Source organism: Scyliorhinus canicula, chromosome 7, assembly GCF_902713615.1.
Source record: "Scyliorhinus canicula chromosome 7, sScyCan1.1, whole genome shotgun sequence".
In the NCBI taxonomy this organism is placed as follows: Eukaryota; Metazoa; Chordata; class Chondrichthyes; order Carcharhiniformes; family Scyliorhinidae; genus Scyliorhinus; species Scyliorhinus canicula.
This window is the reverse complement of record NC_052152.1, coordinates 170,292,272-170,316,628: the sequence shown is the minus strand read 5'-3', so window position 1 is coordinate 170,316,628 and position 24,357 is coordinate 170,292,272. Positions and strand designations below refer to the sequence as shown.

At 44.6% G+C, this 24,357-nt stretch overlaps 1 protein-coding gene across 6 annotated transcripts in view; it reads right to left on the bottom strand.

The window, feature by feature from the left end:
* LOC119969532 (double-stranded RNA-binding protein Staufen homolog 1-like) overlaps window positions 1-24,357 on the bottom strand; it is a 60,710-nt gene that overhangs the window by 15,600 nt on the left and 20,753 nt on the right. For 5 of the 6 annotated variants that reach the window (XM_038803251.1, XM_038803254.1, XM_038803256.1 and 2 more), the window contains 5 exons: window positions 21,396-21,552; window positions 20,941-21,076; window positions 13,026-13,197; window positions 10,657-10,755; window positions 975-1,187 (listed from right to left, as the gene is read on the bottom strand). In XM_038803251.1, the coding sequence (XP_038659179.1) occupies window positions 975-1,187; window positions 10,657-10,755; window positions 13,026-13,197; window positions 20,941-21,076; window positions 21,396-21,552 (777 nt within the window). The remainder of the gene's footprint in view (window positions 1-974; window positions 1,188-10,656; window positions 10,756-13,025; window positions 13,198-20,940; window positions 21,077-21,395; window positions 21,553-24,357) is intronic. The other variant, XM_038803255.1, reaches the window with a different exon arrangement.

Sequence of the window (24,357 nt, the reverse complement as noted above, 5' to 3'; positions counted from 1 at the left end):
GAATGGCAGAGGGTAATTCAGTGTCAGGTTTTGTTTGACAACTCCTGTCGGTACTATACAAATGCAAGAATCAATCAAATGCAAAGAATAAATAGCTAATTAATGGAACACTGCTCAAAAGATTTAACTTGGACTGTTATAACCAATTATATGCACTTTTGGAATTCCCTTTACTACCCTTTTGATGCATATTGGCAGCCAACTTGCATGTTTTATTAAGGTAAATTATGCAACCAGGATTTCTGAGGGACAAAATACACCATTCAAAAAACAATTAAACAACATGAAAAATGTACTTGCATTTCAACAGCACTTCAAAGCAAATAGTCTTATTAGAATATAGATTCAATAAAACCATGGCTGAACTTTGTTTTATTCTTTCATGGAATGTGGGCATTGCTGGCTGGGCCAGCATATATTGTTCATCCCGAAATGTCCTTGAACCGAGTGGCTTGCTCGGCCATTTCAGAGGGCTTTTAAGAGTGAATGACAGATTCTTTCCCAAAAGAACATTAGTAAACCAGATGGGTGCATCAGCTCTACCGTCTCACCCTTTACCCAGAAACATGTATCCTCAAAGATAAGGTATATCAACAAAACTAGCAGCCATTTTGAAAAGCAACATCTCACAAGCAACAAAAGACAAATAATTAAAGGTTATTTTGGTGACACACTGAATTGCCTGTTGTTTCAATAGCAACATGACATTTTCCGTTGGGAGACTTTGGGTTACCCTTTCCAGAGACTTCACCTCTAACAATGTAGCACCCCTCCAATGGTGCACAGAATCCTCAGCCCAGCATACAACTTGAAGAACTGTGGCAGAACATAAACATTACCCACTTACAAGAGTCACCAAGTGAATAGAGCTGAAAACCTGCACTTCTGCTTCAATTGTAGTTGCTAAATGATTTCCCATTGAACATCCAAGTATTTCCCCCCAGTTCCTTTTCACGGATAAAATACCTACACACCTTCACTATTGATTTAGTTTTCTTTTTTATGCGTGGTTTCACTTTTTCTACAATTGGAAGCTGTGGAAGTTTCTTCAGTTCCTCCAGAACAGCAATTGCGGCAGCTTTCTTGGAAATTTTCTTACTTTTCCCTTCTCCTTCAGCTGAAAATTCTCCAACCATTACTTTAGTTACAAAACTTTTCATGTGAGGAGGGCCACTTTCTTTTATTACCTGGGAATCAAAAAAAAACACTTAATGGCTAGTTTAATAGCAAACAGTAGGGATGCCGCAACTGATGATACGTCATTGTCTAACTTACTTAATTCACACACAACCCAAGGACGGCTCACCCATTTAAAAAGTTTTTCAGTAACAATCTGCCTAGAAATTTCCCTCTTCCCCATCTCGTTCAAAAAAAGCCTCAAGTGAGCATTGTGACAATAACTGGATTTTCTCCAGAGGCAGAGAGTGACACAGGTCCCTGTGTTTCGCACCAATCATCTTTTTGGTAGCCAGTATGCAATTGTGCAGTCTTCAAGAATTGTGCGAACACTGAATTTGCATACCAGCAACAGAAGTGAGGAAAACACACCAACACAGCATATTCAATGAGCAGCTATAGATTTGTGGAGTTTATGCCAAAGGTGTTCTCTTGATGAGAAATAAGCGAGCAATTTACTGTCCCATTCTATTGCTTTTCTTGACTGCTCAAAGCGAAGGAGTAGAATTTCAAATCCTCACTCCTCAACACTCAATAATGGCAAAAGGGACAGCCTGCATCCACATCTAGCAACAATGTTCAAGATAGCCATTATGATTTTATTTTTTACAAGAACAGTGCAGCATTGCCGACATGGGTTATATTTAGGTCACATCATTTGAACACCTTTCAACACATTTGCATCCTTCCTTAAATAAGAGGACCAAAACTATAAAAAGTACTCCTGATGTGGTTTCACCAATGCCCTGTATAACTGAAGCATAACCCTTCCTGCCTTTGTATCCAATTCCCCTTGCAATAAATTTCTATTAGCTTGCCCAATTACCGACATACTAGCCTTTTGCAAGTCATGCGCGAGGACACTTAGATTCCTCTGCATCTTAGAGCTCTGCAAACTCTCACCATTTAATCTTTCTTATTTTTTATTTGTCCTGCCACAATGGATGATTTCCCACATTATAGTCCAATTGTTCAGTCGTTGCCCACTTAACCTATCTATATATCCTTGCAACCTACTTGTGTGCTCTTCACATCTTACAATCCTACCCATCTTTTGTCATCAGCGGATCTGGCAACCATCCCTGCATTCAAGTAATTTATTCATCTAGGTCTAGCACATCACTCATTAAATCTCATTAACCAAAAAAAGCACTATTTATGCTTACCGCATGCCAATTGTCTACTCATGCCAATATATTATCCCCTACATAATAAGCTTATGTTTTGCAATAACCTTTAATGTGGCACCTTATCAAATGCCTTCTGGAAATCTAAATACAACACGTCCACCAGTTCTCCTTTACCCACATAATACAAATATATAAAGTGAAGACAAATATAGGTCCCTTAACAGTCCAAAACAGCAGAATTTTGATTAAGAAACACCGGAGCAATTAAACTAATAATTACTTTAATTCACGGAGGAAGACATGACTAACTTCTCACAAATTGTAAGGAACCAAGGTTCAAGCGAGAAGGAGGAATTGAAGGAAACTAATATTGCCAGAAAGAGTTAAACATAGAAAATAGAACAGTACAGGCCCTTCGACCCACGATGTTGTGCCGACCACTTATCCTAATCTAAGATCAACCTAACCTACACCACTTGATTTACTGCTGTCCATGCGCAGCTTCTGAGGGAATTAATGGTACTGAGAACTGATAAGTTCCCAGGGCTTGATGATCTGCATCCTAGGTTACGAAAGTACATGGTTATGGAAATAGTGAATGCGTTGGTGGTCATCTTCCAAAACTCTGTCGATTCTGGAATAGACCCAGCAGATCGGATTGAAAACGAAGCCCATTTTTTTTTTTTTTTTAAAAAGGAGGGAGGAAACAGGGAATTACACAGTTAGCCTAACATCAGTCATTGGGAAAATGCTACAGCCAATTATAAACAATGTGATAACAGGACGCTGATAGGATTAGACAAAGTCACTATGGATTTCTGGAAGGGAAATCATGTTTAACAAACCGAACGCAACACCTCCACCTCATACGCGAGGTTGGAGCTGATACAGCTGAAGGTGGCATATAGGGCATACCTCACAAGGGAGAGGATAAGCTGGCTCTTTGAGGGGGTAGAAGGTGTTTGTGAACAGTGTGTGCGCGGGGGGGGGGGGGGGGGGGGGGGGGGTGCAGCGGTGCCCCTGCTAACCATGTTCATATGTTTTGCATAGATATATAAAACACAGTGCAGAAGGAGGCCATTCGGCCCATCGAGTCTGCACCGACCCAGTTAAGCCCTCAATTCCACCCTAACCCAGTAACCCCTCCTAACTTTTTTTGGTCACTGAGGGCAATTCCACCTAAACGTCTTTGAACTGTGGGAGGAAACCGGAGCACCAGAGGAAACCCACGCAGACACGGGGAGAACTTGCAGACTCTGCACAGAGAGGGACCCAGCAGGGAATCGAACCTGGGACCCTGGTGCTGTGAAGCCACAGTGCTAATCACTTGTGCTATCGTGTTGTCCAAAGCGCGGTCCTGTCCAAAGCTGGAGGCTTACTGGAAGGAGATTTTTAGGGTAATCTCTAAAGTGGTGCACGTGAACTGGACCCGGGCCCTTGGGAGGTCACATTCGGGGTGTCAGACCAGCCGGGGTTGGAAATGGGTGCAGAGGCAGATGTTTTAGCCTTCGCCTCGTTGAACACCCGAAGGCGAATCCTGTTGGGATGGAGATCACCCTCCGTGCCCTGGCGTGGGACCTGCTGAAATTCATGACTCTTGAGAAGGTCAAATTTGAACTGAGGGGAAGGATGAAGGAGTTCTATAATTTGCTTTATGTTAACACGCGGGCTGCTGTTTGGGAGTTTGGTGGGAGAATGGGATTGCTGTTATTGATATGGGGATTGACACTGCATTTGTTACTGATTATTGTTTATTGTTGGTGGGTGTAAATTTGGGAAAAAATGTGAAAAAGCAGAATAAAAATATATATTTTTAAAATCTGATGTAATAAGTAGAGTAGATAATGGGGAACCAGTGGATATAGTGTATTTGGATTTTCAGGAAGCTTCTGATAACATCCCACATAGGTTAGTGCGCAAAATAAAAGTGCATGGGATTGGGCAATATATTGGCATGAACTGAGAATTGGTTAGCAGACAGGAAATGGAGCACAGGAATATAATAAATGGGTATTTTTCCGAAGTGGCAGGCAGTGACCAGTGGGGTAACTGCAGAGATCAATGTTTGGACCCCAGCTATGGACAATATACATCAGCGACATGGACGAGGGAATCAAAAGTAATATTTCCAAGTTTGCAGACAACACAAAAACTTGGGTGGGAATGTAACTGGGCCTGTATTCACTTGAATTTAGAAGAATGAGAGAAGATCTTGGCCGCCATCTTCAACGCCGCCTGACATGTCCAAAGATGTGCGGGTTAGGTGGATTGGCCATGCTAAATTGCCCGTAGTGTCCTAAAAAGTAAGGTTAGGGGGGGGGGGGGGGGGGGGGGGGGGGGGTTGTTGGGTTACGGGTATAGGGTGGATATGTGGGTTTGAGTAGGGTGATTATTGCTCGGCACAACATCGAGGGCCGAAGGGCCTGTTCTGTGCTGTACTGTTCTATGTTCTATCTCATTGAAATGTCTAAAATTATTACACTGGACTAGTTGCAGGGATGTTGTTTCCTCTGGCTGGAGGGGGTCAAGAACAAGGGGTCGGGGTCTTAGGACCAAGGGAGGCCATTGAGGACTGAGTTGAGGAGAGGTAGTGAACCTGTAGAATTCTCTACTGCAAAATGTGGTGGAGGCCAAGCCACTGAATACATTCGATGAAATAGATTTCCAGTCTCTAAAGGCATCATGGGGAGAGCACAGGACTATGGTGTTGGGACACAGGATCAGCCATGATCATACTGAATGGTGAATCAGTCTCGAAGGACCGAATGGCCTACTTCTACTCCTATTGTCTATGTTTTGATATTTTACTTCTTCAGTGAACTCCAATAAAGTGGGTAAGCTTGATTTGCCTTTCACAAAGGCCGTGTTGACTCTGCCCGATTGCCTTGGATTTTTCTAAGTGCCCTGCTATAACATCTTGAATAATAGCTTCATACACTTGCCTTATGCCAGATGTTTCCGGCTTTGACTCCCTGCCGTGTTAAAAAAAAGAATTACATTGCAAACTGAAATGGAACCTTTTCCGAATCGAGGCAATTTTGTAAAATTAAAATCGTACAATTATCTTATTAGCCATTTATTTTAAGACCCTAGGTGAAGTCCATCAGGATGCAAGGATTGTGAGCCCGCAGCGCCAACAGCTTACTCAATACCACTTCTCTAGTGATTGAATTTTCTTGTGTTCCTTCCTTCCATTTCCTGATTTTCAGCTATTTCTGGGATGTTACTAGTATTCCCTATAGTGAAGATCAATGCAAAATACCAGTTCAATTCATCTGCTATTTCCTTATTTTCTATCATTAATTCCCCAGACTTGGACCAAAACTTATTTTGTTAACTCTTTCTTTAAATATCTATAGAAACTGTTACTATCAGCCTTATGTTTCTAGCCAGCTTTCTCTTGCACTCCTTCCTCATCAATCTTTTGGTTCTTTGCTTTTTTAATATGCTGTCCAATCTTCTGACCTGCCACCCATCTTTGTGCAATTGAGATTTTTCTTTCAGTTTGATATTGTCTTTAACTTTAAAATTTAACCACAGATGTTTGGTCCGCCCAATGGAATTTTACTTTCTTATTGAAATGCATCTATGTATTGTGAAATATCTCCAACTGACCCCACTTCCTCTCTATTGACCTGTCACAAACAAGGAAAATGAGACAGTGTGTGAAAGAAATTGTATTTCTGGCACCCTCATCCTTGCACCAATTTTTATGATTGACCAGGAAGGCAAGTAATTCCACATTTTGGGAATACTGTAATATATCATACATGTAGCACTGTGGGACTTCTGGTGACAGCCATGGAGTGAGTGGTCACACACACGGAGTTAGTTTGGGCACTTTATATCCATTAGTGGGGTAGCTCCGGCAGGAAAGTGGTGTAAAAGGTGTAGAAGGAGAGGTTCCACCCAAGATTGGGATGTCTGCTGACAACCAGATCTGGCAAATCGCAGCAACAATTGCGAGAATGGCAGAGGGGGAAGGGTCATCGCCAGTGGGGAAAGGTCATCGCCAGTGGGGAAAGCTCCAGCTGGAAAAATTGATGGTGTTTATCAAAGATGGGCTTCGCCAGCAAAGGAAGGAGCTGCATGGTGACTGGCCGAAGTCCTTTGAGGGAACAGTGGCATCTCTGCAAGGGTCAATGGACCACGTCGAGAAGTGCCTTGAGGCACAATGGACGAAGACATGAGGCAGAGATGGTGGTGTACGACCAGAGCAATCGGATCAGGTCCCTGGAGGCGGAGATCCTGGTGCAAATTGTTAAAAGTAAAAGGTGGAGGAGCAGGAATAGGGGCCAGGTGACAGAACCTGCGAATTGTAGGTCTACCAAAGGGTGTGGAAGGAACAAGTGCCATGAAACAAGTGTCGAGAATGCTGGCTGGGTTGGTGGAGGGGGTGCTGGATAAGGCCCCAGAGGTGGACAGTTCGGGTACACAGAGGGAAAATTCAGATGTCCAATTCACCGAACAAGTACATCTTTCGGGACTTGTGGGAGGAAACGGGAGCAACCGGAGGAAACACACGCAGAGACGGGGAGAACGTACAGACTCCAGCAGTGACCCAAGCCGGGAATGGAACCTGGCGCTGTGAAGCAACGGTGCTAACCACCATGCTATGGTGCTGCCCTACAGAGGCAGGGCTGGAGGAGGACGATGGCGAACGGTAGAGGGAACTGGAGGCGCAAGCCTCTGGTAAGAATAGTGATGTGGAATGTCCGTGGATTGAATGGGCCGATTAAGAGGTCTCGGATTTTGCACACCTGAGGAGTTTGAAGGCAGAGGTGATCTGTTTATAGGAGATGCATCTCTGGGTGAAGGATCAGGTTAGGTTGAGGAAGGCATGGGTGGGACAAGTATTTCACTTGGGGTTTGACTCAAAGACTCGGGCTAGGGGGGGGGGCGCTATTTTGTTTGTGGGGCTCAGGAAGTGCGGGACCCAGGGGGAAGATATGCGAGTGAGTGGGGTGCTGGACGGGATGCTGGTGGTGCTAGTCAACGTATATGGGCAAAATTGGGGCGTGTTAAGGATTTACTGGAGCAGTCCCAGACCTGGCTAGGCACCAGCTGATTATGGGTGGAGATTTTAACTGTGATGGAACCAAGGGTGGACAGGTCAAGCTCGAAGTCAACGGAAAGGATTTGGGAGGGTTTAGGAGCTTATGGAAATGGTTGATCCGTAGAGGTTTAAGAACTCGGGTGGTGAGGGACAACTTCTTCTCACAAGTGTATAAGGCGTACTCGAGAATTGATTTCTTTGTGGTGAGTCGAGCGGTGCTGTTGGAGGTGGTGGGGATGGAGTATACGGGAATTGTGATCCTTGATCATGCACTCAATTGGCTGGGGGTGAGGCTGATCGCAGGACAAGCGCAGAGGCCGGGATGGAGGCTGGATTAGAGTCTTTTGGTGGATCGTGTGTTTTGTGAATCGGCGACTGGGGATTATGAGAAAACTAACCAGAACGGGGAGGTGTCAGCAGCCAAGGGCAGCACGGTAGCATAGTGGTTAGCACAAATGCTTCACAGCTCCAGGGTCCCAGGTTCGATTCCCGGCTTGGGTCGCTGTCTGTGTGGAGTCTGCACATTCTCCCCGTGTGCGCGCGTGGGTTTCCTCCGGGTGCTCCGGTTTCCTCCCACAGTCCAAAGATGTGCAGGTTAGATGGATTGGCCATGATAAATTGCCCTCAGTGTCCAAAAATTGCCCTTAGTGTTCGGTGGGGTTATTGGGATAGAGTGGAGATGTGGGCCTGGGTAGGGTGCTCTTTCCAAGAGCCGGTGCAGACTCGATGGGCCGAATGACCTCCTTCTGTACTGTAAATTCTATGATTTGCTGGGAGGCGCTGAATGAGATAGTCCGAGGGGAGATTCTCTTGTTCAAGGTGCATAGGGATAGGAGGAAGAGATGGAGCATGGACGGTTGTTAGACAAGATAGCCGGGGTGACAGGAAATACGCGGCGTTTATGCGTCTGTTATGCGTAGCCCTGGTGGCAAGTGTATGTACAAATGGGATGAGTTCATGGAGTTTTGGGCTGCATAGGGGAACGAGACAGGGGTCTCCACTGTCGCTTTGTTGTTCACGCTGACGATTTGAGCCCTTGGCGATGGTCCTTAGGGAGTCTGTGAAGTGACAGGGGGAACAGGAAGCACCAAGTGCCACTGTAAGCAGATAACCTGTTAAGGTTTGTGTTAGATCTGTTGGAGAGCATGGGTAGGATCATGGGAATACTAGAGAGGTTAATGTTTGAGGCCTTCTCTGGGTACAAGTTAAATGTTGGAAAGAGCGAGGAGTTTCCGGTGAATGCGAGAGGACAGGGGGCCAACTTGGGAATGTTGCCATTTAAGATGGCGAGGGAATGGTTCAGGCACTTGAGGATTCAGGTGATAAGGAAATGGGCTATGATGCACAGATGGAATTTGACAACGTTGGTGGAGGGGATTAGGGGAATTTTAAGAGATGGGATACATTACACCTGACACTGGCAGGGAGGGTGCAGATGGTAAAAAAAGGTGCTGTCAAAATTCCTGTTCTTTTTCCAGACCCTCCCGATCTTTCGACCAAAGCCATCTTCTGGAATTTGGGAGTTTATATGAGCTTGGAAAGTGCAGAGGGTAAAGATGGCATTGTTACTGAGGCAGAGACAAAGGTGGGTTGGTGCTTACAAACCGACTGAGCACATTGGGCAGCAAATGTGGAGAAGAGGCGATAGTGGTGGGGAGTCAGGATGGAAGGGGAGTCCTGTAGGGGAGTCAGTTTGAGGGTTTGACGACAGTTCCACTGCCACTTGCTCCAGGGAGGTATATAGGCAGCCGAGTGGTACAGTCGACAGTTAGGGTGTAGAATCAGCTGCAGAGACACGAAGTTGGAAGGGGTGTCAGTGTTGACACCAGTGTGATGGAACCACAGGTTTAAGCTGGATGGAGTTTATGGGAAGTGGAGGGAGGCAGGGTTAGTGAGTGACTTGCATTTGGAAGGGAGATTTGCAGGTCTGAATGAGCTGCAGGAGAGATTTGAGTTGCTGAGGGAGAGTGAATTTAGATATCGGAGGGGGACTTTTTTTAAATTTCTAAATAAAAAACATTAATTTAGAGTACACGATTTTTTTTTCCAATTAAGGGACAATTTAGCATGGCCAATTCACCTACACTGCACATCTTTTTGCGTTGTGGGGGTGAGATCCATGCAGACACAGGAAGAGCGTACAAATGCCACACAGACAGTGACCCGGGGCCAGGATCGAACCCGGGTCCTGCGGGTGAGGGAATTTGCTGAAAGGAGTGGAGGACATTTTACAGGTTGCTGAAGTACACACTGTTGGAATATCTGCTGCTCCAGGATGAGTCGGGAGGGGGTAGGATTGGGGATATAATAAATATATATATATATATATATATATGGGTGGTTGGGGGAGCAAGTGGTGAGGGATCAAGAGCAAACGGGAGGGGGAGTTGAGGGCGGGGTTGAAAATAGGCTGATGACTGGTGCGAGGCAATGTGTAGGGGGAATTCAACCTCTCTTGCGCGAGGTTGAGCTTGATTCAGCTCCAGGTGGTGCATAGGGTACATATTGACCTGGGTGAGAATAAGTGGGCTCTTCTAAGGGGTTGCTGACCAAGGCTAGCAAATCATGCACACAATGTTCTGGGGTTGCGAGAAGCTGGAGAGATACTGGGAAGCGATGCTTGGGATGTTATCCGAGATTGTGGGAGTGGAAATCAGTCCAGATTCAATGGTGGCAATCTTTGGAGTATCAGAAGTGCCAGAGGTGCTGAGCTCGGCGAAGGATCTTGCTAAATTGGAGGTTGGATACACTGCTGGGGGTGACGGCGTGGCTGGGGAACTTATACAACTTTCTCCAGTTGGAAAATATAAAATTTGAGTTGAGGGGGTCAGCGGAGAGCTTCGGGACACGGGGGTTGTTCATGACAATGTTTGAGGAACTGTTCATCACAGGGGAGGCGGGAGAGGATAAAAGGGGAAAAATTGTACAAACTGGAGTGAGTTTGAGAGTGTTGTTAGAAATGTTATTTTTTTTACGCATGTTTGGAATAAAATACATTAATAAAGTAAATGTAGCACTGTGGAAAATTCCAGAGACAGTGGAAATGCAAATTTGAGCCAATCCAGCATTAAATTGCCCGCCATGACCATAAATCATTTGTATTGTTTCCTCAGCGAGTCATTCTACAACATGCACACCAAATTTCTTCTACAGCCTTTCAAAAAGCACACTGCAAGGACAACTTGCACACCCAATTTCAAGATGAACTTGCAAATGGTTTGTTGCAGCTGGATTTTGACAAAAACTGGACAGATTAATGGATTTTCAAATTGAAACATGTTATGAAAACCTTACTTCAAAGTTCACAGGCATATTTCTTTTCAGTGCAATCTCAAAAACTTGGCTTATTTCGGATTTATTGAGATCATCATCATCTGGTTCTTTTCCATTAACCTGCAAGGAAACATTCAAGTAGTTACCAGCATGAAATTCCACAATAACAATTTTAAAATATAATTTTCCTACATTGTAACAGCAACTACCCTTTGAGAAGTGTCCATTGACTGAAGAGCTTTGGGGTGTCTTGAAGTCATTATATTAACACAAGTCTATGTTTCTTTTTGTAAAATAGCAAATTCAATTGCAAAAGATATTTACTTGAAAATAACCCTAGGGTGTCTAAATCATTTTAACTGATTGTGGAACACTATTGCTCAAAAAACAGCCTATTTATCTAAACAAACTGGTGATGTTTTCGACAAACCACTAATCTCACGCTGATGCTGGGGGGGGGGGGCGATGAAGAAACAGGGGTTGAAGACTCAGGATGATGAAGGATTCAAGCACAAGGGTGAACATTTTAACTGTTGGTGAATTGGTAGCCAATGGATGCAAGCGATAGGTAAAGTAAGTGAACTTGGCAAGTGACAGTTTATGACCAACTGGGTTTTGGATGTGCCAAACATTTTACAGAGTGGAGAGTGAAAGCACAGCATTGGAATAAAGTTAAGAGGTGACTAAAGCATTAGGCAAACTGAGTGGAAGTGGTGTTATGGGCCAGGGTTTAGAGAAGCCCAAAGTGTATCACGGAGTTCACCTGACCCACCACTTTGAATAGATTGTGGTTATGGGGAGCACACGGGCCCACTCTGCAGGTGTGATGCAACAGAAATCTACAGTACTTTTAAATTAAAACAATGTTTATTTATCAAACCAGTTAACATTTCATAAACCTACAGTAAACATCTTAACAACTATCAATACCAATAAATCCCCCAAAGAATACAGTACTCCAAGTAACTCTTAATCTTTCCTTGCAACATCCATAAGACAAAAATAACCCCTTTTTGCAGAAAGATATCAGGTTTAACTTCACTACTGAAAACAGTTACCACTTTGAAATCACCAAGTAAACATTCATAAGCTTGCAGAGATTCATACACATCTTGCTGTGACGGCAGCTTCTCCAAATCTAAAATGAAACTAAACACACCCTGCAGCTGCAAGCCCAAAGTGAAAGTAAAAGCAGACTGACAGCCCAGCTCCACCCACACTCTGACATCACTGATAAACTCCCATTTCTTAAAGGTACATCCACTACAGCCGTTTAATAAACCCCCATTTCTTAAAGGTATTCTCACATGACAGTAGGCAGCCTTTATCAGGGAATGTAGAACTAGAAGCTCAGGTGTGGGATCAAGCAGGATGTAGAAGCTGCAGACAGTTTAGTTCCGTCCAAGACAACATTGGGAGAGGGGGCAGGATTGCCTAGGTGGTTACGGAACTTGTGGAAATTACCACAGACAATAGTTTCAGTTTTCCCAATATTTAGGTGAACCTGTGTTCAATATTTGGCTGGGATGAAATTAACAGTCTGACATCAAACAGGCATTAAAACAATCTAAATAGACAGTGGAGACGCACAGGTGGGTCTCATCAACATGCATGCTGAAGCTGACTCCACATCTTCAGATAATGGGACCAATTATTGAGAAACATCAGAGGTGAAAGTGCAGGGCAAGAGAAACTATTGCAGATGATGTTTCAGGTACAAGCAGATAGCTGAAAGTAGAAAGAAGCAAAGGCTATCCCACAGCTGCAGCTTTGCTCACCACTCCTTTACATCTTTCAGCAGTTTTCATAGATAATCCCTCTTTTCTGATGAACCCTATCACCATCTTTAAGCTTCCCATCAAATCAGTCTAACTGCTCCTATTAGTAACATTTGTGAATCTAAGCTACACATTTTCCATTCCCTTGATATTTTTTTCACCCAAACTATACACAATGCTCCAACTACAATCCAAGATTTTGGAAAAGTTCAACATAATGACATTGCTCTATTTTGTACTTCTAGATTATTTTCTTTAACTAATGCTACCCATTTGAGCTGTCACTAAACTAATAGCAAATGCATCCCATACATCTGGGCCTATTGTTCAATTTTAAATCTTAAATGTGGGTAGTTTTTTAAAAAACCTAGCTGCGGTTAATTGAAATGCTTGCAGACTCAACAGTCCACATACTCCAAACATTTTACATTTTAACCAAGGAGGAATGCGTCTTGATGGGCATGCTATTCAAAAAGAAGTGCAAATAGGCTTCTGTTTGGCTAGGACCTATACTCCAGCTATGATTGGAGGCTGGTATCTACAAATGCAAATGCAGCATTACATTCTCCAACAATATAGTCCATTTGACTTGACCAAAATAAAAATACTCACGGTTGGTAACTTGGATGGCAGGGTTTCATTTTGCAAGGCTTTGAGTGCTTTAGCAGCTGCATCATGTTTAGCAGCCTGTCTTGATCTTCCTTTTCCCTGGAACTGCTGATTTCCAATTACAAGTTCTACTTGGTAAGTGACTGGTCCAACAGGAGGGAAAGGGTAAAAGTACCTTAAAGAAAGACAGACACGAAATTATGAAATTTCAATGAAATCATCAAGAACAACAATGTGAAAGGTCTGATAATATTTATTAGTGTCACAAGTAGGCGTACATTAACACTGCAATGAAGTTACTTAGAAAATCCCCTAGTTGCCACACCACACTGCCTGTTCGGGAACAAAGAGGGAGAATTCAGAATGTCTAATTCACCTCACAAGCACGTCTTTCGGGATTTGAGAGGGGAAACTGGAGCACCCGGAGAAAACCCACGCAGACACGGGGAAAATGTGCAGGCTCCGCACAGGTCTCTGGCGCTGTTAACCTCTGTGCCGACCACTGCGCCACCATGCTGGCCCAGTTATACATTCATATCAGCTACAAAGGTATGCAGTGTTGCAAGTTAAAAAAGTATTGGATATTACTAAAGGCAAACAATGCACTGCTAAACTTGCATAAATTTGGTTAGACCACACTTAGGAGCATTGAACAGTCCTAGGATATTGAATAATTGCAACAAGAAAAGATTTAGAATGACACTAAAATGGTGAGGTGACACCCATCCAGAAGGATTGAACAGGTGGGACTTTGCTCATGAAGGCGGCCAAGGGGTGACCGGATGCAGGTCATAATGCTCCCATTTGTGGGTGGTACCAGAACTAGGGGCCAGAAATAAAAGGTAGTCACAAAGAAATTCAATAGGGAATTCAAGATGAATTTTAAAGTGGCTAGAATATGTTAACTTGCTACAAGAGTACCAAGGCATTCCGGGATGAGCTGAAACATGTGGTAAAGAAATAGAAGCATGTGGATGGGGTTAGATCAGAGGGGGGAAAGAGAGACTTCCAGTGACGGGGATTTGCGGAGCAGTCATACATTAGGTGGCTCTCCTCAGGATAATAGTCACATTATCCAAATTTAGCCCACAAAATCGGATTAAAACATCCCCTCATCTTCAACAAAACGAAATACAGCAAGGATGCCAGGAAGCAGCAGTGAGAGGTTGCAGAGACACCAAAAACGGCAGCAAGGGACAACATCAGCAAGCAAGATCAGACCAACAAGCTGAAGGGACCCCGGCCACTCACGAGAGAGGGAGACCAGCGACCCGTAAAACAAGCTTCCTCCCCATGCCAGGTGATGGATGAAAGATGTTCCTCACCAGGGAACTGAAGATGAGACACGACATTAAGGCAAAAGTCAAGTTGGCAGTCAAGGTGGCGGAGGTGCTGGCCCCCATGCAGGTGGCCTTCGACAGTATGGGAAGAGCCAGGAGGCCCAGGGGGAGCACAATAAAAGAGCTGGAGAAAGCCTTGACAGACCAGAGCGACTGAATGATCAACCTGAAAACCGAAATTAAGAGGTTGGTGGCGACTCAGGGGAGCCTGAAAGGGAAGGTGGAGGACTAAGGCGACAGAATATCAGAATAGCCCACAAAATCGGATTAAAACATCCCCTCATCTTCAACAAAACGAAATACAGCAAGGATGCCAGGAAGCAGCAGTGAGAGGTTGCAGAGACACCAAAAACGGCAGCAAGGGACAACATCAGCAAGCAAGATCAGACCAACAAGCTGAAGGGACCCCGGCCACTCACGAGAGAATCGCGGGCAGGGACCTCACCAACTAAGTGGCCCAAATGTTGGTTCACCTCAGCTTCCCCAAGCCACCAGAGATCGACAGGGCCCACAGGTCGCTCCAGCAGAAGCCCAAAGTGTGGGAGCAGTGGGGAATGGTCATTGCCAAGCTGCACAGATACTAGGACCGGGAAAGGATCCTTTGCTGAGCCAAACAAACGAAGGCTTGCAACTAGGAGGGACACAAAATCAGAGTCTACCAGGACAATGGGGCAGACCTGGCAAGGCAGTATTTAATAGGGCGAAAGTCAGCCCTGCACAGGAATAATTTTAAATTTGGGATGTTGTACCGAGCCAGGCTCTGGGTAACATCACAGGGCAAGGAACATTATTTCATTGCCCCTGCAGAATCTGACAGGTTTGTCCAAAAAAAACAAAACATGAAGGTCTGGTCAGACAACAAGGGAGACAGCGATAAGGAAGGCACAGAGTAGGCAGAGACAAACTAATGGACAATTTGCACAGGACTGCACCCGGGGGGCACATCTTCCCCCAAGGAGCGCCTGGCCGGGAGAATGGGGAGAGGAACACAACACTAAGGGAGGGCAAAGTAGAGGGATAAGCAGGAGGGGGAACAAAAACACCAAGGGAGGGAAAAGCAGAGGGGTAAACAGGAGGTGGGCTATTGGGGGGGGGGGGGGGGGGGGGGGGGGGGGAAGAGAGAGAGAGAGAAAAGGCTCTCGACTGGCTTCAACAGGTCACTCTCGGAAATATGGAACAAGATGGCTCGACAAGTAGCCACTTCGGAGGGTCGCTGAACAAATTGAAACCCCAGAGTGCAGGGGCTCACCCATGGCATACACAAAGCTGATAGTCTTGTTGGGTGACCCCTGGACAAAGGGAAACCCCGGAGCACAGGGGCCCAGCCTCATGGGCAGTACGGTGACTGTGCACCCACAAGGTAAGTATGGTTGATCCTGCAGGGGGAACGGACGACCTCCCAACCCATCAGAATAGCCACCTGAAACATCAAGTTCTTTAAAGCCCAGTGAAAAGATCCAGAGTCTTTGCCCACTTGAAAAAAATGAAAGCTGACAGTCTTCCACCAAGAGACACACCTGAGGTATATGGACCGACTACGGACAAGAAAAAGCTGGGTGAGACAGACGTATCATTCATGCCATGGGACAAGAGCCAGTGGGTTGCCATAATGATAAGAGGATAATGTTCACTGCAACAAAGACGATTACGGACCAAGAGCGATGGTACATCATGGTCAGTGGAGTCCTGGATAGGGTGGTCCTGGTGAATGTATATGCTCCCAACCGGGAAGGGACGGAATTCATAAAAGTGACCATGGCAGAAATCCCCGACATAGACACCCACAGACTAATCATGGGGGAGGGACCTTAACTGTTTACAGGGCCCACTGATGGACAGGTCAAGCCCCAAAACGGGGAAAATGGCAGGCATGGCTAGAGAACTACGGACATTTATGGAATAGATGGATGCTGAGGACCCATGGAGGGTCATGCACACAGGTGAGAAGGAGTTTTTTTTTCTTTTCGCAAGTACACATGGCCTATACCCATCGCGACTTAGTGGAGAAATCAGTGCTTCCAGGGATAGTAAAAACGGATACTAAGAGTGGAATACTTTGCAATCGTAATCTCAGACCACGCTCCACACTACATAGATGTGAGGTTGGAGGCGAGTCGTATCCAACGCCCCACATGGAGGTTGGACACTACCCTCTTGACCGATGAGGTCTTCTGCCAGAAAACATCACCGGCCATAGACAGGTATATTACGAACTACTGGAACGGCGAGGTCTCATCCGCCATGTGCTGGGAGGCACAGAAGGCTGCGATTAGGGGAGAAATGGTCGTTTATATGGCACGCAAAAATAGGGAAGAGGGGCAGCTAGGCAGTAACTGATCTACTCTATTCTGGCGTTCAACAGAAGATATCCCGAGGCCCCAATCGTACAGCTTCTGGTGGAGCGGAAAAAGCTACAAATGGACTTTAACCTGCTATCCACCAGGAAAGCAGGGGAACCAACTCCGCTAGACACAGGGGACCTTCTATGAACATGGAGGCAAGGCTAGCCGCCTGCTGGCTCACCAGCTGAGAAAGCAGGCAGCCACGATGTAAATGGCGTAGGTGAGGGATAGCAGAGGCAGACTGGTAGCCAAACGATAAATGGTCAATGGCTTTCTACCGGCCGCTGTACATCTCCGAGTCCCCTGATGGGGATTTGGGAATGAAATGGTTCTTCAATGGGTTGGACATGCCAGTCGCTGGGGACAAGAAGAGTATAGGGCTGGAAAGCACCACTAGAACTGGGAGAGGGCATGGAGAGCATCAGCTCCATGCAGGTGGGGAAGGTCTATGAAAAATCCACGATGGCACTGGCCGCGCACATGCGGGAGATGTTCGCAGACTTGCTAGCGAGGGGTATCTTGCCTCCAATGCTAACTCAAGCCACCATACCGCTGATCCCCAAGGAAAACAAAGACCTAACGGAATGCAGATCATACAGCCCCATTTCACCGCTCAATGTGGATACGGAAATACTCCCCAAAATACTGGCTAAGTGACTGGAGAACTGCATGCCGCAAAGGACCAAACAGGCTTCATCAAGTGTCAGGTGACTGCCAAACATGACAACACCATTTGTGGAGAGATCACCAGAGCTGGATGCATAGGAGACCTTCGACAGAGCCGAGTGGAAGTACCTCACATAGCTTCCACAGAGATTTGGGCTGGGAACAGGGTTCACCTCATGGGCAAAAATCCTGCACAACGCCCCCAAGGCGAGCGTTTGGACCAACACCACCAGTTGCACAGAGGCACAAGGCAGAGATGCCTGCTGTCCCCACTCTTATACGCCCTGGCAATTGAGCTGCTGCCGATGGCCCTCAGAGCGGTGAGAAGCTGGAAGGGAATCCAAAAAGGAGACAGTCTCACTCTACGCGGATGACCTGCTCAACACCTCGGACCCGCAATGCAGCTTGGAAAGGATCATGTAGCTCCGGAGAGAGTTTGTAGCCTTCCCGGGCGACAAGCTCAATCAGAGCATAGTGAACTCTTCCCTGTGAACCCAAAAGGGGAAGAGGCAAACTAGCCCCAAGCAAATTCTGCTATCTGGGTATCCAGATTGCCCACGATGGACACGATCCACAAGTGGCACCTGACCAGTCCGGCGGAGGAAGTTAAAAAGGATTACGAAGGTGGGACACATTCCCGCTCTCCCAAGCGGGGAAGGTGCAGATGGTCAAGGTGAACATGCTGCCCAGGTTCCTGCTCCTGTGCACCACCCACAGCTGCAGACTGACCGGCAGGCCTGTCGGAACTTCTCCATCTGGAGAACATCAAATTCGGCATCCGAGGGTTAAAAACAACCCCGCCATTCACCAACTTGTTTCAGGACCTGTTCGAAGCCAACAGCCAATAGAGCAAGGGGCAGGGGGGGCACATGGGATCCAACGGGACAGCAGGGAACAGATAGGGAGGCTGGGGAGGCCTGGGAGAAAGGGGGGGGGGGGGCTGGAGAACGGCTGGAACAGATAATAGGGGGCCTAAAGCAAGGCCACGAAGAACTGGGCCCCAAAGAAACACCGAACATGAGCCAATCGAACAATTTGGTTGGGGGAGAAGGGGGAAAGAACTGCACACACGGAAATAGATGACATTCACCTTCTGCAAAGCATGCAATCTAATAAAGTATCCCAAAACAATAAGGAATGGGGGGGGGGGGGGGGGGGGGGGGTTGGTGGTGCCGTTGGAAAGTTTATATATTGTACCCCATTAACATCCCTAGTCTATTGTAGTGTACAAAATGAAAAAGCGCAATAAAAAAATTTCAACAAAAAACCAGAGGCAGGGAAGCAGCATATCTGGAGCATAAATACTGGCATAGACATTTTGAGCCAAATTGCCTGTGTGCAAATATTTTGTTAAATTTGTCCACATTATCATTGGTAAAGATTTACAGTCACTTGAAAACTATGGATTAATTATGCAAAGCCAGCACAAACATGTTTACGGGCAGCTTTTGCGCTTCAGCAACTTGAATTTGTTTTTTGATGAAGTAACGGAGGGATGATGAGGGTAATAGGCTCGTCAGCAAAGCGGAGGCCTGTGGAATAAAGGGACAGTGGAGCAGCACAGTTGCTCAGTGATTAGCACTGCTGCCTCACGGCGCCAAGGACCCGGGTTTGATCCTGGCTCTGGGTCACTGTCCATGTGCAGTTTGCACATTCTTCCCATATCTCCGTGGGTCTCACCCCCATAACCCAAAAAGGTGTAGGGTAGGTGAATTGGCCTTGCTAAATTGGCCCATTGCAAAAAAAGAATTGGGTATTCTATTTATAAAAAAAAATAAAGGGACAGTGGCACCATGGACACAAAACTGGCTGAATGAAAGGAAACGGTCAAGCTGAATGTTTGTTTTGACTGCCGGATAGTGGACGACACAATATAAAAATCAAGGGAACAATTATTTTTTTAAATAAAAATTTAGAGTATGCAATTATTTTTTTTCCAATTAAGGGGCAATTTAGCACAGCAATCCACTTAACCTGCGTATCTTTAGGTTGTGGGAGTGAAACCCACGCAGACACAGGAGAATGTGCAAACTCCACACGGACAGGGACCCAGGATTTGAACCTGGGTCCTCAGCGCCATAGTTCCAGTGCTAACCACTGCGCCATGTGCCGCCCCAGAGGGTACAATTCTAAAGGGGTTGCAGCAGCAGGGACCTGAAGTATAGTGCACCGATTATTGCTCACAGGCTGAGCGAGCATTTTAAAGGTATACTGGACCTTGGGCTTCTAGACAGAAAGCAAGCAAAATATGATGATTCTTTATAACAAAAACTGGTTCACCCTCAATTAGAATAAGTGTCCAATTCTGAGCACCACACTTCCAGAGTGAAGTGAAATTCCTGGAGAAATTGTAATAAAGATTTACGGGAATAATTTCATCAAGAGGGGCTTCAGCTACAAGGATAGATTATAAAAGATGGGGCTATTCTCCTGAAAGAAAAAAAGGTAGAGGGGAGACCTGACAGAAGTATTCAAAATTATGACAGATCTGGACATTGTAGATCGGGAGAAATTGTTCCCATTGGCAGCAGGGTTGAGAACCAGTAGACACCAATTTAAAGTGATTGGCAAAAGACAGTGACATGAGTAAAAAGTTTTTACTCAGCAAGTAGAGTGTGGACTCAATTGTGGCCTTTGAAGGACATTAAGTTAATACTCCAACGAAAATAAATAAATTGCAGAGCAATGGGGAAAAAGAAACATGGACTGCAATAGTTCAAGAAAGCAGCTCACTACTACCTTCAAGGGCAATTAGGGATGGGCAATAAACACTGGCCTAGCCAGCAGCCCCTCCATCTCATGAATGAATTTAAAAAAGGCAGGCATAAATTATCCCATGATCCTATTCAAAGATGAGTAAGGAACTTCTCTTACATCCTGACCAAAATAAAGAAAGTTGTCATTTTGGGGTCCAAGCTGTATGAAAATTAGTTGTTTAATCTTCTTGCATGAAAATTCCAAATTCATTTCAAAAGCCATTGGCTACAAAACGCGTTGGAACATCCATAATGTTCTACACATGGCCCAAGTTTATTTTAATTCCCCACTGCATAACTACAGAGGTGCCTTATGCTCTCACCATTGCATTGCCACACATTGACTGTCAACTGGTTATTGCAAACTATTAACATAACTGTAAGTCTTGAGCAAGTTGATTTCAGACGATAACAGTTGGGATCTTCAGAAACACATGCTCACTTTATAGCAGAGATCAGTAAACAGTGATAAAGGCAGAATACAAAGTTGATTCCCTCCACCCTTCTGAAGGCGTGATGTGGCACCCAATTGCATGTTGACAGAACAAGATTTGGACGTGAATATTTAGCCCACAGGTGTAATTTTTATTTAAACCTATTGGGCAACCAGAAGAGCTCTTTTGACATTTCATACATTCCACTAGAGTTGTTGGATTTCAGATGCCCCAAAACAAATCTACCTCCTTAGCCTACTTCAAAATGTGGAATGGTACTCGTCTTCAAGCACTGTATTGTATGGGTAGCTAAATAGATAAATCATTCTAGCTGTGATATGCAGAGCAGAACAAAATGTAGCCATTGATAAAATTGATACCTTTGAGGGTAAGCATTATTTCTCAGCATATTGTAGCCCGGCCTTAACCCAGGGTAAGGATCAATTGGTCTGTAGGTCGGTTTCTTTCCCATTTTCATACACAAGGCATTCAATTCTACTGTTGGAGTAACACTGTCTAAAGATACAAATAAAATGGTTAATTTTAAGTCATCCCAGATTTCAAAATTATGCACACGCTTTTCAATTTGCTGTTCGCTTAGAAACTAAAGGTTTATGCGAACTAGTGCAAAGCAATATTGAGAAAATAATTCACCAAATAAACCGCTTTATTTTATTTCTTAAACAAAGAAACAAAGTGCCTGTACCTTCATTTTTGACCTTACATTTTAAAGAGACTGCTCCCTATTGATGATTTTAACTTCTTTGTCAGAGTTTGACAAACAGCGATCAATATTGCTTCTTTCAGGAACTATTCTACTAAAACTAATTTTTACCAGGATTTTTTGAATCATTACGTGGGGGACGAGGTGGTGGTTTTGGGAGACTGGTTTCCACTAAGGCCTTTGCGGCTGCTGCATGCTGAGCCTTCTTAATGCTGCTTCCTTCAGCTTCCCAGTGCTGGTCACCAAGTGTCAACTGCACTGTAAAAACCTAAAACCAAAATTTACAAGGTGTCAAAAAGCTCAGTACAAACCATAAGATGATTAACTTTAATTTCCATTTAGGTCACATATTAAAATGAAAATAATTACGACTAAACCTCACTAATTGCATTGGAAACAAAAACTATGCAATATCTCCAAGAAATAATTATTCAAATATCTGAAATAACTACATAATCATAAAGTTATGACATTTAGAAACAATAAATGCTACATTGGAGTGACCGAAAATCTGGAGAAAACCACCGATAGACAGCGGTATGAAGAGGACAAAGAGACAATTTATGGACTGTCAGTTTGAGAAGGGGATCAGGACAAAGGTGTAAAGATTATGGGTGAAGACCACGAGAAAGAGTTGTTTCAAGTACCTGGGGCCAGTGGTGGCAAAATGTGAAAGTATAGAAATGGAAATTAAACAAGGGACGAGCTCTGGTTCGAGTAATTGGAAGAATTCTGGTGCAATAGAAAAGTATCACAATCTGAAAAAGAGAGGCTGCAAGACAGTTGTGTGATCTGGCATAGTTACATCATGTGGAAACTTGTACAACACCAAGAAGAGAAGAACAATGACTGGGTGGCCAATGAGATATGGAGAAAAGGCAACATCAGGGAACAGCACATCAGGGGTTCAAAGACGATTGTAGGAGCAACGGAGAAGGCAGTAATAAGTTGTGGAGAGAAGGAAGAAATGCAGTTAAGCAAGTTATGAAAATGAAACTGCCAGGAAGAGAAGGCCTAAAACTTAATGGAAAGATGCAGTGGCAAGAAACTTAAACACAGTGTGGGGGTGGTGATGGGAGCAGCAGTACACTGTGCACACACAAGACAGATAAATGTTGATTATTAAGGGAGGCTTGTGCCAACTGTGACAATTTGAAGATTTATGGGGAATTGCATTAGAAATATATTGGGCAATTTGAGGTTTAAAAGTCTGGTTAGACTGTAATGGTCATGTTTTATTTTTTTAAAAATCTGTTCTGCAGGGTCTTGGTGGTTTTAGCAGATGAAATTGGCAAGGGATGTGTTTTTCAGGCTGGGCTAATGCAGAGTGGTTTGACTGGGGATTTGATGTGCTTTTGGTCCCTGGCAAGTTGTTTTTTTAGTTTTGGGAGATGATGTCAGTACTGGATGGAGCTAAGAGAGCTGTTTTGTGGAGAAAGGCTTTTGGAAGTGAAATCTGTTCTGGCAACCTGTTTTTTTTCGACCACAAGTAAAGGCCGCATCCTTTCCCAGTAGGATAGTCAAATTTTTAAAAAGTGATAATATTTTAAAAACAGAGCAGTCTTCTCCGAAGACAAGAGGCTGAAGCAACCCAGTTGAAACAACTATTTGAAAATTTATAGCCAAAGTCTGAAAGGGTTCCAATAAGAGCCAGAATGTGTTCGGTAAAGCAAGTATTAATATATGCCCTGCTGATTATTAAACTGGATTGAGAGCTGTATGTTTCTTTTCTAGCTGTTTAATGGGAAATTGAGTAGTAGTATTGAGGGGCAATTGTAAGCTGTTCTTTGCCATATGAAGTTAAAATGTTTAATATCGTATTTTTTATAAAGTTTTGTTTTAGAAACAACAAAGCCCTATTTTGTCATGCAATCACTCCTGAAGTGATTCATTCTTTCCACAGAGTCTTACAAATAAATAAACTAAGTTATTGGGGTTTCGGTCGAGTCTGGTCTGGAATTGTGATACAACATATTTGTCAAATGGCATAAAATAAAATTCCCTCAAGATCTTTTCCTTCCTTTCCAGAAGGAAAGACACTTAATAGCTCCATGGGAGATAGCATGCTCTATTGATAATTCTTATAAACCTAGGCAATGAACATCAGCCAGCTTATCAAAGAGAGCACCAGAACCAATCTTCAAATAGAATCACAACGAGAGTGCAGAAGTGCATTCAGCCCATCGAGTCTGCCCCAATCCTACGAAAGAGCACCTTACCTAGGCCCATGCCTCCACCCTATTCCCATAACACAGTAATGCTACCCCACCTTTTGGACACCAAGGGGCAATTTATGGCCAACCCTCCTAACCTTCACAACTTTGTACTGTGGGAGGAAACCGGAGCACCCGGAGGAAGCCCCCGCAGATACGGGGAGGAAATGCAAACACCACACAGACAGCCACCCAATGCCGGAATTGAACCCAGGTCCCTGGCGCTGTGATGCAGCAGTGCTAACAACGGTGATCCAGCAACAGTGAAGGACCAAGGATATAGTTCTAAGTTAATTGGAGGGGAACCTACAGGAGATAGTGTTCCCATGCCTTTGCTGCCCTAATCATTCATGGTGGCATAGATCTTGGGTTTAGAAGGTGCTGTTGAAAGAACCTTGTGGAGTTGCTGCAATGCATCTTAGGAATTGTATACAATGCAACTGTGTGCCAGTGATGGAGGGAATGAATGTTTAAACTGATGGATGGGGTGCCGATCAAGCAAGCTGTTTTGTCTTGGATGATGCTAGCTTCTTGAAAGTTGGAGTTGCACTCATCCAGTGTGTCCTATAGCAAAATTGCTCAAGAGGATTTTAGCAGCACAGAGGAAGAAAACTCTTCAAATAATGCTATTAGAATTAAACAGAGACAAGGGCTGAGGACATCAAACTCTGGATTATGTGATTGATGCTTGCATTCCAGTTGAAGTGAAAATGTCTAAAACTGCTGTAAAGAAAACTCTCTCGTTTGATTTGGCTCTCCAATGTACATGTTCTGACAATCACAAATTGCAAAACATTCAACACCCAAAATTGAAACAAAAGAACCATGCACTCACCTCAAGCAGAATGTCTATTTTTATA